At 35.6% G+C, this 20535-nt stretch overlaps 3 protein-coding genes across 5 annotated transcripts in view; 2 read left to right on the top strand and 1 right to left on the bottom strand.

Moving 5' to 3' along the window:
- The window catches only part of LOC132109564 (cytoplasmic FMR1-interacting protein 2-like), a 31526-nt gene extending 24876 nt beyond the window's left edge, over window positions 1-6650 (top strand). For 2 of the 3 annotated variants that reach the window (XM_059515745.1, XM_059515744.1), the window contains exons 25-29: window positions 2458-2530; window positions 2758-2852; window positions 3831-4069; window positions 4176-4323; window positions 4992-6650. In XM_059515745.1, coding sequence (XP_059371728.1) covers window positions 2458-2530; window positions 2758-2852; window positions 3831-4069; window positions 4176-4323; window positions 4992-5159 — 723 coding nt within the window. In that variant the 3' untranslated portion in view covers window positions 5160-6650. Of the gene's footprint in view, window positions 1-545; window positions 1941-2457; window positions 2531-2757; window positions 2853-3830; window positions 4070-4175; window positions 4324-4991 lie in introns of those variants that run through there. The other variant, XM_059515746.1, reaches the window with a different exon arrangement.
- Window positions 6651-8374: 1724 nt separating this feature from the next.
- On the top strand, window positions 8375-11866 carry foxa (forkhead box A sequence). Its single transcript, XM_059516691.1, has 2 exons — window positions 8375-8650; window positions 10569-11866. The coding sequence occupies exons 1-2, from the start codon at window positions 8591-8593 to the stop codon at window positions 11637-11639; spliced, it is 1131 nt and encodes a 376-aa protein (XP_059372674.1). The 5' UTR covers window positions 8375-8590; the 3' UTR covers window positions 11640-11866.
- A 4335-nt stretch (window positions 11867-16201) lies between these two features.
- On the bottom strand, window positions 16202-20271 carry LOC132109309 (dentin matrix acidic phosphoprotein 1). The gene is made up of 9 exons (XM_059515317.1): window positions 20178-20271; window positions 19482-19541; window positions 18975-19131; window positions 18299-18382; window positions 18059-18158; window positions 17506-17982; window positions 17257-17389; window positions 16489-17097; window positions 16202-16385 (listed from the first exon to the last, which is right to left on the bottom strand). The coding sequence occupies exons 1-9, from the start codon at window positions 20252-20254 to the stop codon at window positions 16202-16204; spliced, it is 1881 nt and encodes a 626-aa protein (XP_059371300.1). The 5' UTR covers window positions 20255-20271.
- Between the last annotated feature and the right edge of the window lie 264 nt (window positions 20272-20535).

Here is a 20535-nt window from a genome sequence, read left to right as displayed (position 1 = left end):
AATAAATAAACATTTGGCTAGTATTAAAAAAATATTGCTTTCTCAAGGGGTTATCCCTCTCTCAGCTATATATTACTGGATTGTTTTCTTCATGTTGTTGTGGTGGTGTATATAGGAAAATAAGTGCCAAAATGGTGTGAAAGTATATGAACTAAGCATTGCACTATTGCAGTTCTCAAAATACTTTGCCAAGGTTGGCAGGTCTGATCTTTCATAAAATGCCTTGTTTACTTCAGAATAATTATGATTTCCTTTATGCAAATATTTGTTGTTATGAAAGCATCCGATTGGTGCACCAAAAATTCAAGGCCCAGTCCTTGACATGACTCAGCCTGGCTTTGCTAATAAGCTGCATAAAGAGGCAGATTTGAATTTGTAGAAAGCGTGTGTTGTATGCTGATGTGTATGCCAGTGTGTGTGTGTTTCTGGATGTGAATGTTAATGAATTACTGTGTATGTTAACGCTTGTGTGGGTGGAGGACACTGCTGCCATCTGCCCCTAAAAAGCAACTTTATTTCTCATTACACGCTGGCAACAACTACAGGTGGTAAGGAATTAGGCCTCATTCATGTAACAGAACCACAAAAAACTGACTGAACGCACACTCTTCCTGGTTTTTATACTTTTTCTTTAGTCACTTTTGAGCCGTGTTCTGCCATGGATTCAAGGACGCTAGTGTCACCGAGATGAGAGAATAAAAACCGAAATGTAATACGGAGCTGTGAATGTCTGGCACTATCGTGACGTTTGGACTCTGCACACTCCTACTGGGTTAATATTAAGAGGCTTGTTTAGTATCTTTTCCTCCAAAGGAAGTCTTCCTTGCTTTCATGGCAGTCACGACTCCTCTCTGGCTGCCTGTGACGTCCCGTGCTGATGCACATCTGTTTCCATACACTTCTCTTCTTCTGACTGTAACTCTTCTGACTGTTTCTCTTGTGTTTTTGTTTGGGTCTCTCTCTGAAGCATAGTGAATGTGTCGGATGATCATTGCACGCTGATCTCTCATTAACCTCGTTTCTGTCAGGATGCTCTTCTGGTCATCTCTCTCTTCTTGTTTGGGTGTTGTTCTGTGCTTGTTTTATTATTGTGAATGAAGTGATTTTTGCTCAGATTTGTGTACCTCATTGATTTGAAGGTCATTACCATAAGACCTTTTTACTTTCACATTACATTTAGGGTTTACACCACCTGCCACAATTTATCACACTTTTTTATCTTTCTGGGTTTATATTAGTAAATATTGATGTAGAGATTTAATAAAATGGATATTAATAGTTAGGGATGTGCAAAACTACATTTTGTTGTCTATAGTTGGTGGATTTTTGTGTTCAGAAACATCTAGATGGAGTAAAACAGACTGAAACATAGAACACACAAGTTTTTTTAAAGGAACACTGCACTTTAAAAAATTAAATAAAATTGGCTCATTTTCCAACTCCCCTAGAGTTAACCGGTTGAGTTTTACAGTTTTCGAACCCATTCAGCTGATCTCTAGGTCTGTCGATAGCACTTTTAACTTAGCTTAGCATAGACCATTGAATCTGATTAGACCATTAGCATCTCGGTCAAAAATGATCAAAGAGTTTCTATATTTTTCCTATTTAAAACTTGACTCTTCTGTAGTTACATTGTGTACTATAAGACTGACGCAAAATGAAAAATTGAGATTTTCTAGGCTGATATGGCTAGGAACTATAATCTTATTCCAGTGTAGTAGTCAAGGGATTTTAGATGCAGTGATATTACGCAGCACCTGAAAATAGTCCCCAGCTAGTTTGTGTAGTTTGTGCTGGAGTCAAGTTGGAGTCAAGTTTTAAAAAGGAAAAATATAGAAACTCATTGGTCATTTTTTAGCAAGTTGCTAACTGTCTAATCAGATTCAATGATCTATGCTAGAGACCCGGAGATCAGCTGAATGGAAAGTGATTCGGAGAGTGAGTATATAAAAAAAATAATAATAATAAAATAAAATAAAAATATTAAAATAGTGTTAAATGATTAAAATAAAGATTATGCCACTATTTAAGCAACAACCTTTTTGTATTGCACAAAACTATTAAAGTTCTCACAGAAATATGCATAGCATATGAAAATATGTATATATTTATAGAAAAATTATTTTTACTACATGTAACATCAATATTCACTGCAGGTGATTTAAAGGAAATGATTAAATTATTGGATGAGATCCTTTTATCTGTACTATATTTGGGATAATCATTTACCTGTTTTCAGACCGAGCTTCTCAGTCAACAACAATTCTACTTATTTATCATCATATTTAGCACCAAAATGTTACATTTTCATACATATTATGACTAACCCATTTTCACACTGATGCGTGTGATGTTTGTGCTCTGTAAAGCTTGATTCAGATTTCATTTAACAGTGTGATAAAGAAGCGTTTTTCATTCATTCCCCGTCATGTTTCTGTGGTGTTTGTTTGAACTCAGTCACAGGAAGAAGTTTGTGATTTACTTCATGCTGCACCCTTCCAGAATATCCTCCCAAGGGTCTACATCAAAGGTGAAAAATCACATTCGGAAACTACAAGATCATGTTCTTCTTCAGTGCTTTCTGATGAAGAGTTTTTAAATATACATATATATTTACATTTAGCAGACGCTTTTATCCAAAGCGACTTACAAATGAGGACAATGGAAGCAATCAAAATCAACTAAAAAGCAATGATATACAAAGGTATATATAATTGTATACCTGCTGAAATCTTCCTTTAATGATGAATTTTACAGAGGGGGAGCGACTTGAGGTGAGGATGAAGAGGCTGGAGGCAAAGTACGCTCCTCTTCACCTGGTGCCCCTCATTGAGAGACTTGGGACCCCACAGGTGAGGCACTCAGATCTCATTTGTAAGTGGCAGAACGTATTTAAAGGGGTCATATGATGCTTTTTTAAAGTTCATTATTTGGTGTATTTGGTGTAACAGGATATGTTGACATGCTTTAATGTTAAAAGAAAAACATTGTTTTTCAAATACTGTACATTACTGTAGGTCCTCTTTCTACAAAGTCCTTCCATCCGACAAGCGCAGTCTGCTCTGATTGGCCAACTGACACAGAGAACATTGTGATTGGCTGAACACCTCAAGCACTTTTCAGAAATATTGCACCCCTTTCCATAATCGCAAGCTTCATCTTTCAAAATAAATGTAAAGACAGTTAATAATGTCCTTAGTTTTACCATCAGTTCAATCTCAAAAGGGGAACAGAGTCACATGACAGACACAGTGATGAAGCTTATATGTGTTTGCAGTACACAAGCCACGGATGGTTAAGACAGCTGATTCCACTGTGACTCTCTCTCTCTCACACACACACACACACACACACAGGTGACCCGCAAAACACAGCTTTTGAACATTCAATAGCAAATACTTAAACAAATAACAAAACACTTACAGTAGCTCATTCAGAAGTGCCAGAACCTCTCCTAGGTTCAAGAAACAGACGTCCATTAAATGCGTTGTTGTTCTGTTGTAAGTAATCTTAAAGATTCCTAAATCCATCTACTTTTGGAAGGCCAAATAAAGTGCTTTTGCTTTCGCCTAGATACACACAGCATCTCCCTGACATGGCTGCTTCAACACTACTGCGATTACTAAACCATGCCTGCTTTCTTTCTATTTCCACATGTTTTGTAATATTTTAAATGTCTTTACATTCACATTTGATCAGTTAAATGCCTTTATGCTGAATAGAGTAAGAAAAAATAAGTCTTACTGACCCCAGATTTTTGGATTGGTAATTTACGTTTAGGCGTCTCCATTTTAACCAAATGCTTTGTTTTTTTTCATAAACTTTTTTAGCAAATTGCAATAGCACGAGAAGGAGACCTGCTGACAAAGGAGCGTCTGTGCTGTGGTCTGTCCATGTTTGAGGTCATCCTGACGCGCATTCGCAGCTTCCTGCAGGACAGTGTGTGGCGAGGTCCTCCCCCCACCAATGGTGTCATGCATGTGGACGAGTGCATGGAGTTCCACCGCCTCTGGAGCGCCATGCAGTTTGTGTACTGCATCCCTGTGGGCACACACGAGTTCACTGCAGAGTATGCATATACATTCAGCATGGCTGTTTTTAATAATAAGCGAGCACTTTTAGCAATTTAGGTTTACATCATATAACTGAAATGTTTTGGGGGGTTTTGTGTTTAGGCAGTGCTTCGGTGATGGTCTGAACTGGGCTGGATGTGCCATTATTGTGCTGTTAGGACAACAACGTCGCTTTGACCTCTTCGACTTCTGCTACCACTTGCTAAAGGTCCAGAGGCAGGACGGTAAAGATGAGATCATTAAAAATGTGGTACGTTTCTGATTTCATAGACTTAAACTATTAAAAAATGACATGAATGATTGCAGGAAGCTCTTAACAGTCAGCAATGAAATAAACACTAATGTTTTATAAGAAAACCATTATTTATCAACTTATCAAAATTGGCAGTAAATGCATTTGTAATGTTAAAATAGGTCTGTTTCTGCTTTTTATTTATCAAACAGTACTGAAAAAAACAATGCATCATGATTTAAAAAAATATATTAATTAGCACAAGTGTCTTGAGCAGCAAATCAGCATATAAAATGTTTTCTGAAAGATCATGTGACACTGAAAAGTCAGTTTTGCCATCATAGGAATATATAACATTTAAATAGAAAAAATTGTAATTTTTTCTATTTATTTTAAATAGAATATTTAAAATTGTAAATATTATTTAAATTGTAATTTAATTGTTATAATTGTTATTTTAAATTTAATTGTTATAATTTAATTGTTATAATTGTTATTTTAAATTGTAATATTTCACAGTATTGCTGTTTTTACTGTATTTTGTTCAAATAAATGCAGCCTTGGTGAGCATAAGAGACATCTTTCAAAATCCTAAAATCATACAGACCCCAAACTTTTGAAAGGTAGTGTAAATGTCCTTGTAAATATGGTCTTCTGTATTAAATGTTCTGTCGTGTAACTCTCAGCCCCTGAAGAAGATGGCAGACCGCATCAGAAAGTATCAGATTCTCAACAACGAGATCTTCGCCATCCTCAACAAGTACATGAAGGCTGTGGAGACGGACAGTTCTACTGTGGAGCATGTTCGCTGTTTCCAGCCTCCTATACATCAGTCTCTGGCCACCACATGTTAAACAAACTTTATTTGACTTCCAGCTATCCTACTCTTCCTCTGGTGTGACATTGGTCTCAAACGTAGTGTACAGGAACTTAGAGCTTTCAAGATTGTTTCAGCTTTATTTAAACAAGAGACGAACCTCCAGTCTCGCCACATGGTTAAAAAACACAATAGATTTCTCAGTCTGCCCCAGCTGTTATCTAACCCTTATGAATATCAATACTCACTATCCCTTTTGAATGAGACTTGAAGTGAACCACTTTGAGAGATTTACGACTACTGAAAATATTTCCAAGTCACCAGAGGAAATTTGAACAAATGTTGTTTAAGTTCTAGTAAAAAAAAACAAAGTAAATATAAATTACTTTTATTATTAAGAGAAAACATGATTAATGTCAATTAATGTCTTTTTTAACATCATGCCCATACAGATCTAATTTATAGTATTTGCATGTACCTCACAAACTCCATATATCCTAATATTGTTTGTACTATAATATTACAGACCAAAAAGCAAAAGTACAACTATGGATACAAATATCCATAATAATTTCCCCCCTTTTTAATTCTTTTATGGCCAGAATTGTTTTACAGCATTCTGTTCTCGTTATTGTATTACAGCACTGGTTTACAGAACTTTGCATTTGTAACATCCATCATTGTGAATGTTGCAGTTTAATGCTGTCAAGAATTGCATGTAGTACTTGTTCTAACTTTATTGGTACTTAACTGGTATCAGTATTTGCCTCAACTACTGAAAAGTAACCTCATGTATCTTTTCTGTCAGTTTTTGGACTGTTAATTTGGGCTATTTTATACACAATAACCATAGTGAAGCAGTTCTGAAGTACTAATAACTGGATTTGTGCTGTGATGACATCTCTTTAATCACCTCTTATTGTTACAGACTGCAGTAGTAATACTGCATTACCTTGGCCAATAACGGACAAAAAGGGAAAACATTGGACATCAACCGTTCAATATAACTTCCAGAAATGTTTCAGTATTTACCCTCACAGGCCCTTTGCTTCAACAGTGTTAGACAGATTGGCAAGCGTTCTCTTCAGTTTTGTAATTTATGTGGCTGTTGAAAATGTAACCTCATGAATGTTCATCATATTCTGTTATTTCCTTTTTTTCCAGATCAATTTTAATCCGTTTATAAATAACTGTTGAATTAAATGGGTATTTTCCAGTAATCTATTTATGCATCAAAGTTGATTTTTCTTGCTTTTGGAAGGGTTATTATGTGAACAATGATGGAAATTATTATTTTTTTTTACTTTAAAGAAGTGCCGTTTTAAAAACTCAAAGCATGGCAGGTGTAATTTATTGTCATCATGGATCTATTTGTGACATGAGATTTTTTTGTTCTTATTGTTGTACAAGTGATTATGTTTTGAAATACAAAAAAAATGAGAAAATAGTACAATGTACAACAAATGTTTCTGAACAGGAGTTATAATTATGTTGTATTTCCATGAAATAAAAAAGATCTAACGGAAAATGACTTATTTATTTGCATTTAACTTAAATTATTCAGAATTTCATTTTATAATAGACTTGCACCAGCATTTTAATCTAGACTTTGAGCTCTAGATTATCACAATCAAGTATCTTTCAGTTTCATTCAAAAATTAAAACTAAATAACCATGGGTTTTTTCTTTTTTAGTCCTTTGGTATTTTTGTTACCAACACACATCAAAGTAGAGAACATTGCAATGCTCACTTGATGTATTAGCCTCAAACTTTATTTCATCTTTATGAAAGAGTCTTAAGATATGACAGTGTTAATGCCCAATTGGTGATTTAATCAGTAAGTTCCTGACATTTCTCACACCTTGGGTTGGTCTCAATAGGATGTAATTAATTGCCTTGTTTTTAAGGGCATTTCATCTAATCCATGAGGCACTTAGCACTGGATAAACATTTCCTCCACATGGGGATGATGGCACAGCTGGAAATGTGAGGAATCCGGGGTGTTTTTTGTTGTTTTTGTCTTCCAAAACTGTCTTCTCCGTTTATGTTTTAAACATGGTATGAATATTATTGTCTCTCCTTTGTCAATATGAATACACAACTCATAAAGTCTGTTTTGTAGGAGCAGGAGTGTTTCTTGAGGCCTCTGATTGGCTGAGCTCAACTGGAAGATAGACGAGGGTGGTGCTTTTAAATGGCACACAGAGTAAATGTTTGCTTTCCATCAATAAAGATGACACCCAACACCCACAATCAGCCAAACAGCTTTCTCCCACAATGAAGAGCACCGAGATGTGGAGTTTGTTTTTTTTTTTTGTTTTTTGTTTTTTTTGATTGAAAGGATCCCTATTAGCTACAGCCATGCAGCTATTCTTCCTGGGGTCCTGATTAACAATACAACAAATAAATGGAAAAGGTAAATACACATATACCCATATATATACACATATCAAAGTACATATGTACCCTCATACGGGCATGAAATATATGCGTATATATATATACCTACACATGTTCACACAAAAAAATAAATAAATCTAAACAGTCAGATGTATTATTTTGATAGATGCTGTTTTACATATAATAGTGAGAGAAAGGGAGGGGTGTGAGCTGTGACCACTGAATGAGACACAATGCCAACATTACAGACTAAAAAAAAAAGAAAAAAATGCACATTAAAATATTTCTAGGTCTAGGCTCTTTATAGTAGTATCAGTGTCAGAAATAGATTTTAATATTATCGCCCTCTTAAATTTCAGGAGCTTTTAAATATAAGAAGAGTCTATTATTTTCTAATCATAGAAATTATAATTTTATGTCACATTACGTTAATAGACGTATTTGAGAATTTGTATTAAGCATAAAAACTAATCTTATTCAGTTGATAACATAGGCTATGTATATCTATAGGCCTAGAATATAGGTATTTTGTTACTTTTGTCTTTTAATTTTCTGCTGATTATTCTGTTTCCACTATAATTCCACATATTAGCTAGTCTTTATCAAGGTATCAAAGATGAAGAAAGATTTATTAAGGATGCAAGAAAGAAAGAATGAAACGTTGTAATTTTATATGAACAAGAGATAATCTAAATGTTTTGGGCTAGGCCTGTAACTGGCCATTTTGTGACAATCAAATATGATGTGATCTTTTAATTGAAGTCGTGTAATTGCTCAGTAAAGTGAATAAAGCAGTGTAGCGGTGTTCAGAGGGCAGGAGGTGGGCAGGACGCTGGTCAGAGGGCGGGAGATCAGCTCGTATATGATGAGACTCGCTCTGTGAGGATCCGAGCAGCACACTAAAACACTTTTCTGACTGGACTACAACAGTTTATACACTGTGTTAGGTTTCCAAATGCTCTCTGATAGGCATCCTCACTGAGATCTAAATATCGTTTTACCTAATTAATTCACTCTGTCATTTTGCGTTATTTACTAACTAATTATTTAGTTGAATAACAGAAGACATGATTGAAGAAGTGAAACGGGAGAGAAGCGATCAGTGGATGTCATATTACTCCGGCGAGGTATGATTGAGAATTTTTTTTTATTCAAAGTAGCCTACTAGAAAACATTATAATATTAAACATTTATAATAATTTATATTTATTTGTTTTATTTATTTTATTATTGTTATTATTATTATCATCATTATTATTTGCTTACTCTTTAATAAATTATTAATATTTATATCTTGCCCAAAACAAAATACCCTTTCTTTTTTATCAGAAAAATGTTTTCCTATCAATGACACTTTATGTAACAAATATGCCTTTAGTTTAGACAAAAAAATGAATCTAAAACTCATTAAACCTATAGCCTAACCTTTTTCTTATATCTAACTCATTCAAACGCAATTTTCAGAAACACAAACAGATCAGACCAAAAACTTTTACTTATATTATTAATATTATAGTCTAGAAACAGGTGACTAAAAGCCGTTTGATGCTTTTTATCTGTGCGCGGTCACGTTACACTTACTGTGGTTATACGTGTGTTTTCAGCGTGTCTGCGCTTGTGTGTGTGTGGCAGTTAATTGATTTACTGTGTGATTGTGTTGAATGTCTCACGCTTTGACACTCGTGTATGACTTACACTCGGCTCATAACCAGAGGGGCGTCTCGGAATCCGAAACACGAAAGCAGGGCTCCGATTTGAAAGCGCCGAATTATTACGATCGCTGTCCATCGGGGGAAAAAGAACAAGTGAAAACAGCAGTCGCGCCCGCAAATACCCCTCTGTCATAAGATAGAAAAAAGGCGCACGGTGAGTGACTTAAAAAGAGACAAAAGGGTGAGAAGAATGGCCGGACTAGCCAGATAATGGGGTTATCGGCTGGGTGGGTGGTCAGAATACAATTAGATCAAGTTACCCAAGGCGCCAAGGTTTGGTTAGGAAATATGGATGCCATCATCGTCAAGATTTTCGGTTATAGGCTACTAAACAGTTAAGGTTCTAGCTTGAGGCCTTAGTTTATTTTACCTTTTTTTTCACTGTCACAAGTCTACACACGATGTCAACTATTAATAAGTTTAATAATATTAATGCCGCAAATAATGCAAAAAAAAAAAATAATGTCAAAAAGCAATCAAATTTGCACTATAAAACAAAACATTAAGTTATAATGTACCTTTTCAGATTTAGTTTTTATTATATATATATATATATATATATATAATTATTCATATTAATTATTAATATTAACTGTATACAATTTGATTGCTGTTAATTATAAAATCAAAATAAAGCCCAAGATCATGTGACCCTGGACCACAAGACCAGACATAAGGGTCAATTTTTTGAAACTGAGATTTTTACATAACCTGAAAGCAAAATAAATAAGATTTCCATTAATGTTTTTTTGGATAGGACAATATTTGGTCAAGCTACAACTATTTGAAAATCTGGATTCTGAGGGTGCAAAAATCAAAGTATTGAGAAAATAGACTTTAAAGTTGTCCAAATAAAGTTCTTAGCCATGCATATTAATAATAAAAAATTTGGTTTTGATATATCTTTCCTTAATAATGATTTTTGGCATAAAAGAAAAATCTATAGTTTTTATCCATACAATGTTGTTATAATGTGGTTATTGTTGGCTATTGCTACAAATATACCCCAGTGACTTAAGACTGTGTATCACTGTTTTAATAGATTTTGGTCAAATAAATACCCATTATATTACTGACACATTCAACAACAACTGCATTTGACTGAATATTTTTAAATATATTATATATTCGATAACTGCTTTAAAAAAAAAAAAACAATGCATTCAAATATGAGCTATTTTTCCCCCCACATTTTTAATATGGTATTTGGACCAAAGCTTTGGTTTACAGTAGTTCTGACTCTGGTCCTCACTTTATTGTACAACAATACAATAAAACAATTATAATATATTTATTTATTATTTTAATCTACTGTTAATTTCTCATATTTTAGGTGTTCTATGGAGCAGACAACCTGCCGTTGGGTCCCAGAGGATATTGCCCCCCAGAGCATCACTACCAGAGTTATGGCCCACCGTGTGATTCAGCAGCTGCGGGAAACACCGGGAGACTCGGAAGCCCAGTGGGAATACTGCCTCCACCAAACCCCAAAGGATACGCTGAGAGCAACTCCAGAGAATCTGAGTTTCCGACGCTGAAATCAGTTTACAGACGGACCTTAAGCCATGCCAAGCCACCATATTCCTACATCTCTCTTATCTGCATGGCAATCCAGCAATCGCCAGCCAAGAGACTGACACTGAACGAGATCTACGACTGGATCCGCCAGCTCTTTCCGTATTACAGACAGAATCAACAGCGATGGCAAAACTCCATCCGACATTCCCTGTCGTTCAACGACTGTTTTGTGCGTGTCCCGAGATCGCCAGACTCGCCAGGGAAAGGCTCATACTGGGCCCTGCACCCCGACTCTGGTGACATGTTCGAGAACGGCTGCTACATGCGTCGCCAGAAGCGCTTCAAGTGTCAAAAGGCGATGTCACCATCAAAAAATTCGGATGGGGAAGCTGTGAAATTGCAAGGGAAGAAAAAAAAGGTGGAGGTCAAGTCAGTCACCTCTTTTTGTAAATCACCTGGACCTCCCCTAGTTGACACCACAACACAGCATTCAGGGATATTACCAGTGTCCTATCCTACAGCTAAAACACCTTCTCCTTCCCATCTTCCTCAGCACCTTACTCCCCAACACACTTTATTTCCTACCCAGCCTCCAGAGATCTCAACTAACTTGCCCTCTCTGAATGTCCCGTTCCCAACAATGCCCAGTCCCAGCCTGCAGTCTGTTCCACAAGCCTCAATGGAAACCAGCTTGCATTGTGAACCAACATCCCAATATCACATTTCTGTCCCAAGACTTCTGGACTTCCAGTACTGCGAGACTCCTGTGAACTACCCAGTTTACTGCCAGTCTAATTCCCATCCCAACTTCAACTCGTATGCTGGAGACTCTGTTTACTACCCCGGGTTTAACATGTGTTCTGCTCCTCTTCTGAGTTCCTCCTGATCAGCCTCCTATAGTGTATTAAGGGCTGTTAAAATAGGATTAATTTCTGTTTAGATGCTTATAATTGCTGTATATAATAGCTGATGGACACCTCATAGTTGGAGAAGTATCTGTTATCTGATGCTATTCTTTGATTCTGTGTGAATGTGAATTCAATTGAATTGAAGGTGTTTGAAGAAACATATGAATGTGAATTCCTTGCTGTAAATCTCAAGTAAAATTTTGAACATTCCAGAAGCTGTTAGTTCTGTTATTTGCATGTCTGGTGTGAGGTGCAAGATTATAATCACACTTTAAGGCTTTCACATTATTTTACTGCTGTATTTTTAAAATTCCTCAAGAGAGTGTTTGGGGAACAATCAACTCAAGAGAGGCAGTGTCTTACTCACATTATAAAAGATCATTTCCTGTCCTGACATTCATCACACTAAGTTTTGTAGCCACCTTTAGATACCAATATAATAACTATTATTATTATTATAGCATTCACAATGTGCATAAAATAAATTATATGTGTATTGCATATTTATGGCACTAAGATGTCTCTAAATAGAAAATCAAACAATATGTTTGAAAAAAATAATAAAATCAAAAATATAAATAAATCATATATATGTATGTAGCAACATTATGCATATTTATTAGTAAATGAGTTGGAAATAATACATATTTATTCAAATAAATCATAAAAAAATTAGATGTTAGAACAGACAGGAAAAGAAAACAAAATAAATTAACAATAAAAATCATATATATGATAAAATAATTAGATATTATAAATATTAATTTACTAGTTAATGAAAAAAAATGTCGACCATATCTCTAAACAGGAAGAAAAACACAAATAAATATTACATATTATGAAATAGTTAGATAATAATAAAATGATTAATATAGGGGAATTATTTATACAAATTTATTAGTGAATGAGTTTGAAATAAAAATTAATGTGTATGGAGCTTAGATGTTTTCAAACAGGCAGAACAAATGCTAAATATATTTTTTATTATATATGATAATATAATTTGATAATATAAAAATAAATGAACAAGAAATTGAAATAATAATTGAAAAAAAATGCATATTTATGTCATGTGCCAGCAATACAACTGCACAAACCCATCAAACTACAGATACACTGATGATACAGGACAGGTTAGTGGTTAGTGTCCAGAAACGGCTTGCGATTTTGACTGTTTAGTGCGGTTGGTGTGGTGTCTCATGGCCTGAATGCTAGCCTAACCTTTGATTCTTGGGTAAGCAGGATTGTGTTTGAGTGTATGAGAACAATAGGAATACACTGTCTTAATGGTGGACCTCCCCGCAAAGCAGTGTCTTCTCAACAATGGGACACAGGGACACCCACAGCGATCTGAGCAGAAGCCACAGACCCCTCAGTGTGTGTCCGAGATTCAGACAGAGGGCGAGACGTGAGAAGTCCATGAGCTTTCGGGGTTATGATCTGTTCCTGCGCAGAATATTGTCTTCTTTAGAAGTCGGCCCATCAACAGATTCGGCTGTATGTTGATATGATGGATGACTGTGCCGTGACTTTCTAAATATCTGAAAGTCTGGCTATTTGTGTATTCAGTTCTTAGCATTACAAGGGTGTGAATGTGGATTTGTAGGGTGTGAAGATGCTGTCTGCAGGTCATCAGTAGCCCAGCTGTGGATCCGGACTGTGAGGGGGTTGGGGAAGGAGGAAGGGATCTGCTGCCAGGTGACTGTTGGTGAAAAAGTTTGATAGATAGATACAAACCTAAATTCTTAAAGAAGTAATTTCATAAAATTATTATTATTCATAGTCTAATGTTATATATATGATATTTATAAATAAAAAAACAATAAATGTAATTAAATTCTTATTATTTATGTATTCGTCATCATTACCTTTAAGCTTCACACCATTTCTAATGACGTTTTTGCTTTGATTAGTTAATTTTAAATGCTCCTGTGATGCAACTAAATTGCATGCGCAACAATTCTAAAAGAATTACAAAATGCTGTTTGAAACAGTACAGCATGTCACTCTGCAGGACATCCAAAACGTATCAACGGCCCAAACGCAGAAGGAAATATTTTATTTTATAAGCATTTTCTCAATGGCTGCTTAAAACATCTCATGGGGGTTTTGATCCGCTTGTCAAAAAGCTGGCATGTGATTGGCTACATTGATTGTAAACCTCTTCCTCTTCAGACTCCTCGAGGCTTTGCAGAAAGTCAGTTTTAGTCCAATGAGTAGAAAATTCATATTAAAAATAAGAAATTAATATTCAAGATCAGTGTTATTTGCATACATTTCAATATATACCTTTTGTGAATATCTTTTTCATCTTCTACAGTTTCTTGAGTCTTTCTAGCCTCCATTGTATTTTGAAAACTATTGTCTCTCTCCTCTTCCTCCGTTTTTGCGTTGATTAGTTCATTTTAAATGCTCCTGTGTTGTGACAATTTTTAAAAGAACTAAATTGCATGCGCAACAATTCTAAAAGAATTACAAAATGCTGTTTGAAACAGTACAGCATGTCACTCTGCAGGACATCCAAAACGTATCAACGGCCCAAACGCAGAAGGAAATATTTTATTTTATAAGCATTTTCTCAATGGCTGCTTAAAACATCTCATGGGGGTTTTGATCCGCTTGTCAAAAAGCTGGCATGTGATTGTCTGGAGAGTGGAAGCTGCCCTGTTGGCATGGCAGCAGCCGAACAGACTAGGCCATGTTGTTTACACAGTGGCCAGCTTTTTATTGCCTGTCTGTGCCTGCACGTCTCCGTTAGTGTCCCTCCGTCTCCTTTCACAAGGTTTTGGGTAAATATGCCTGTTCAAATAGCCATCAGTCAGAGGCAGTGACAGGCCTGCACTCCTTCCCACTTCCCCCGAAACCTCACTCATCCCCCTCGCTTCAGGCCACGCTCCCTATCTGAATGAGAAAGCATTCAAATTCTTGCTACATTTAAATGAATTCCAAAGAACTCAGGGCAAATACTTTGATTCCCTATAGGACATTGATTTAGATTAAAGAAACACTTTTCTGTTTTAGAAATGTGTTAGCATTCCAGCTATGCACTTAGAATAAAATATATAACTGGGCTTCTCTCGTTTAACGTCATCCACTATTCATCTCCTCTATTATTCTCTCTTCGTCTCTGGATCCACCTGTGTTTGCAGAGTGACAGTGGTGCGGTTCTTTCAGGACAGTCAGATAAGCTACCAGCAAATAACAAAAAAAGATGAGGGACACCCAGCATCTATTTTTCCCTTTCTTTCCTCTTTCATCCCTTTGTAATGTGATTCCTCTATTCATTGCTCGGCCTTGTGGCTCTCTGGCTGGTCTGAAGCTGCTGTTTAGGGTGTGCACCTTGCTCATTTTCTGAAAGCATCGAGTTATTGCAGCTTCTGTTCAGTGTATTCATCCATTGTTGGTTTTCTCTTTCTGTTCTGTTCTTTTTCTGTCTCCCATCTTTCTGTTCTAGTTTCTGGTTTAGTCATAGAAGTGGTCAAACTCATCATCAGACTCCACGATCTCATTTGTGGCTGCAGGATGACTCTTCTGTGGTAGATTTTCCTCCTCTGAATCAAAGGGTTGATCTGGATAAAAAAATTAAAAAAAAGATAATGCAAATAATAACATTTTACTAGCCAAATTTGACTAATATAATGGTGGAAATTAAGATAATAAATGAAAAATAAAGCACATTCCATTTTTTGTTGAAAGTTTCTTAGTAGCTAGCCAGCCTGACAAGTCCTCAATCTCTAAAACTATGAATAGAACCATGAAAGGTAAATAATAATAATAATAATAATAATAATAATAATGACTGCATTAAATATGAATTCACCACTTAATGTCCAATGTAAAATCTTGGTCCTGAAGCAAAATTTGTTTTAGACATAAAATTCATCCATAAGCAGTCTTGCATACACAAAATAATGTCAAATTTAGTATACTGTACGCCACATTTTCAATGAATGAGCAAATATGGTGGCAACAAATGTTTTCTTCTGTGTTGTGACATACATTTTAATGTAGTGGATTACTGAAAAAAAAGAAAAAAGTAAGGCTGGGATTTGGTTCTCAACACCAGGGAGAACATATGTTATGGTATTATATTACAGAATTATTCTGAGTAAACATTACAAAGCCAAATTAAAAAATGAAATATGCATTTGGAAAATGAAAATAATTTTAATTTTTGCTGACTTTAACAAGCCCTGTGTTTTTAGTCTGGTCTCAGGTAAATCTAAAAATGACAAATATTGTACGATTTACCAAATTCCATCCTATAGTTTGCAGGTTTTCGTTGTAAGTCAACTAGATTTAATGTGATTAATTGTAAAATTTTGTAAAAATAAATAAATAAATAAAAAAGGAAAATACACATAAATAAATATATATATATATTTATATATTTATATATATATATATATATATATTTTTACAAAATTAAACATACCATTTGTTTGGTCTGTCTCCTTCATATCATCCACCCTGTGGGAATAAATAAAGGTTAGAGTCCCAATGAGCAAAACAAACAATATCATATAGAAAATAACTTAACTCACTGATATGCAGGGTTGAGAAGACTTTCAATATCATCCTCATCATCCTCAGGGCATTTTGTATGATCATCAAAAGGGTCTCTTGACCAGGGGTCTGCTTTCTCAACCACAACCTCATCATCTTCTTCTTCATCATCTTCTATTTCTTGATTGTAAACCTCTTCCTCTTCAGACTCCTCGAGGCTTTGCAGAAAGTCAGTTTTAGTCCAATGAGTAGAAAATTCATATTAAAAATAAGAAATGAATATTCAAGAGCAGTGCTATTTGCATACATTTCAATATATACCTTTTGTGAATATCTTTTTCATCTTCTACAGTTTCTTGAGTCTTTCTAGCCTCCTTTGTATTTTGAAAACTATTGTCTCTCTCCTCTTCCTCCGTTGTTTCTCCTCCATCTCCACTATCTGGAATGTCATCTGGAACATCGCCTTCCCTTTCTGGCTCTTCTCTATCACTGGGTTCAGTCCCATCTCTCTTTCCCGTCATTTTCTCACTCCCTTCTTCATTGCCTCCCTGTGCTTCATCATCAAATCCTGCTTCCTCATCTCCATCTGTGCTTTCCTCATCCTCTTCTTCATCCTTAGCTTGTCTGTGACTTATTTTCTCCTCGGCCACAATGATATCATGACTGTCATCATCTTCTTCATTAGACTCTTCTTCCTCTCTAACATTAAGTCCTTCAGATCCATCTTTCTTTTCAGAGCTGACACTACTCTGAGAAGTTTCTTGGCTCTTGCTTTCTTCCTGTTCGTCTTCATCTTGCATTACTGCATCAACAGCCTTCTCTGTGATAACGGATTCTTTGCTGTTGCACTTATTAAATTGCTTTTGATGTTTGTGGTTGATTTTTAGGCCCGAGTTACTATCTAAAGCATCTTGTGACATAATGGAAGAGCTAAAACAGATAAATGTGGAAAGATGTTATAAAAATATATGTTTTGACCCTATTTCCAAAACTTAGGAAGATCTATCTCTAACATGTGGATTGCATTGCATAATTTTTATCTACATGGAGTTATTAAATTGTGAAAACGATTCTGTTCATGTGGCATACCCATGAGATTCATTCCTGTTTTCTGTAGAGTTTGAATTTGTCCCATCAGTTTTTTTCTTTCTCCCAGAAACTGTGACTTTAGAGGACACAGCGCTGCCTTCACTACTTTCTTCATGGTTGATTGATAGACGCACTGCAGGAATAAGCATACTCGGTTTTTTTAAGAACAGTTTGTTTACATTAGACTAATATCATGTAAGGTTTTTCCCACAGAGAAACAAATCAATGTAAAGTCACAAAACAACTAACCTGGTCTACAGTCAAGCTCAGAAGACCGATCACTCCCTTTCCCTTTCCTCCTGTGTTTTGGTTTTGCTTGTGTCACCTTTTCCTTGTCTGGCTCACTGCATTGGATTGTTTCCTCACTGGGGACTGGTACATCCATCATACCCCACGTCATGGGGTTCAGCAGAGGACGTCGTGGCCAGGAAGCAGCAGGAGGAGTGAAGTGAGCTGTAAGCGTAGACCCTTGCTTTATACCAGCCCACAGATGGTCCATTGATGGTGGCTTTTGCTGGACTGGAGAATGTGACTGATGGACTATATCGCCAGTTAAAGAATAGTAAGGTGGCAAGGGATGATTTAAGGCTTGAGTGTTCTGAAGGTTTTTGTAATCCTTTGCGATATTGTTTTGGGGGAGTCCGGAAATAGAAAGCTGTGAGCCAGTTAACCAAGTAGGTGGAATGTAAGGATCATGGTCGCATCTTTCAGAATGTTGCTTGATGTCTAAAAAAGAGGGCCTTGTTAACAGATTTCTCAACAAAAGTTGATATGGGGCATGAGAAATTGCTAAACGCATTACCTTTTACTTTCTGATGAGTGTTTAGCATGGTGTGTGAAGGCTTGATACCTTCTTCCTCTTCCATCTTCTGAATATAGCTCTTTAAGTGCTGTTGTACCTGCTGGATAAAAGCCAGACATTACAATCAAAACAAGTGTCCTGTTTTCCATTCACTTTTCAGTAACATTTTCAGACACTCAGTTTTGTTCATGTTTGTCAAGACTCCTTTAAAAAGATTTCACTTTCCCTCGAAAAAAGCACCTTTGACTTTTCAGAAACTCTTATGTCTTTAAGTCTTTGCTGCCATCGTGGGAAGCTCTCTTCCAGATACTGTTCATACTGAACCTTTTAAAGAGAAAATGTCAAAGTTAGTTTAATTAAGCAACAACATGTACATTCAATGGCAAAACATAATGAATCTCTAAGTTTTAGAGGACAAATGCATGTCATATGACGGATCTGCTCATCAATGCATACAATGCAGCTCTTAGAAAAAGCATAATGCCAAAAAATTTACTTTTAGCTGCACAGATGGTCATTGTAACAGTATTGTTAAAGGGAAAATTGTATACCTTATTTCTCCCTAAAAGCTGCTTAGTGCTAAAGATGGCATGAAATTGAAATTTTGATAGTCTTTTCTTCCTCATTATGAAGTATACCAGATTGAAACGGCTTCTTGAATAAAAATAAATGTAGGGTGGAACTTTGATTTTGTCGTTCAGAAACTAATTAGATTCTTGTATTGTTGTTGTTTGCTAATTGCCAAAAAACATTGTTTTCATTTCAGGGTGACTTATAATGTTAGATATAATGTCATTTATTTGACAGTTCTGCTCCAGTAACTGACAAGCCTCTAAAGATAAATTTTTCTGCACTTTTTTTTTTCTTTCTGACAATGCATGTATGGAAGGCAGGGAGGTTTCATGTGTAAGCTGACCCGTATAGTGTTCATGGCTTCAGTGCGGGCCACCATGTCATTGAGCGTGTCTTGTGCTCTCTGAAAGTCCTGCAACAGCTTTTGGTTCTTGATCTGAGCCCTGCGCTCCTGCTCACTGATCTCCAACCAGCAGCCCTGCAGCCAGGCTGCCCTGCTCCTGTCACAACAAACACATCATCAACTTATTCACTGCTGAAAAAAAAAACTAATGAATGCCAGAATCCTCTAAAATAAAGAAGAATCCTCAAAAACAAAATACAGCTATTCTGATAACCTGGAGAAATTCAATTCATCCTATAGGATATTATTTATGCTTATAGAATATTTGATTGATCCTATTCGTTCCAAAATAGTTATTTTTATTTTTTATTATTAACTTTTTTCTTTCTTTCTTTCTTTTGATGTAACATTTCAGCCCAATACCATATAACAAATTTAATTCATCCTCAAATTCTGAACTGAACAAATATAGGTGTTAGGATGTTTAATGAACGCATGGTTTCTTACAGGCGATGATTTCGCTGCTGTGATTGAAGATCATTCTGAAGCTGCATTCTCCTTTGCTGACTGTATTAGAGAGATCGAGAAAACCATGAGTGATGTTTAACACATATACACAGACTACATAATGTCTTAAAAGAGCAGTTTATGTCATTTTGTTCAAAATCTGTATTGTGTACTAACTTTGTTGTTATATATATATATATATATATATATATATATATATATATATATATATATATATATATATATATATGCATTATATATATCCTATTCACTTTCATTGCATCATTTTTTATTAAACAATGAATGGCGGACTATCATTCTATCTACACAACCTCTTGTACAGTTAATCTTGTTTCTTTCCTATAGGTTTTAAACAACACGAATGTTCTGGGTGAATTATAACTGTAATATTTTATTTATTTATTTATTTTTCCGACCCTTGTGGACAGACAATAGCGCCCTCTCCTGGGTTTTAACGCTACGGGAGAACAGTAACACAATGAAATCATGATTCACTGTAGGCTACAATATCATGGCAATATACACCACAACACCTCGACATCTAAACTCAAACTAAATTAAACTAAATAGTAAGTTTACGTAAAATAATAACTGAGCAATATAATTCCGATATATGACAGGGACGAAATGAATAAAATAAAGTGAAAAGTGACTGATCATCACAGGAGCACTCACTTGTGTTGTAGATTCTCGTATGCCTTCGTTTGGTGATTGTCCTGGAGCACCTCCTCAGCCTTTGTAAAGGAAGTCATGTTAAACTCTCTCTGACTGGCAGTCTGCTCTCAAACCAGACAGCAGCGAGGATTATGAGATTAGGGATTATTCATTACGAAAGGGGGTCAAAATGAAAGCGGTGGTCAAAGGAAAATCGTGGTAGTTTGTATTTAAAGATTACGTTTTACTACTAACCCCAAGGCTTTTCACGTTATTTTACAACCTTCGATTACTTCATAGATAGGCCTACCACTGCTGTCCCATCTTCACATATAGAGGATTATTCTTAAATTAGAATACAATTTTGTAATATGTTCCT

The sequence above is a fragment of the Carassius carassius genome, chromosome 29 (assembly GCF_963082965.1).
Source record: "Carassius carassius chromosome 29, fCarCar2.1, whole genome shotgun sequence".
NCBI lineage: Eukaryota > Metazoa > Chordata > Actinopteri > Cypriniformes > Cyprinidae > Carassius > Carassius carassius.
The sequence above is the reverse complement of the archived record's forward strand: the minus strand, read 5'-3'. Positions and strand labels throughout refer to the sequence as shown.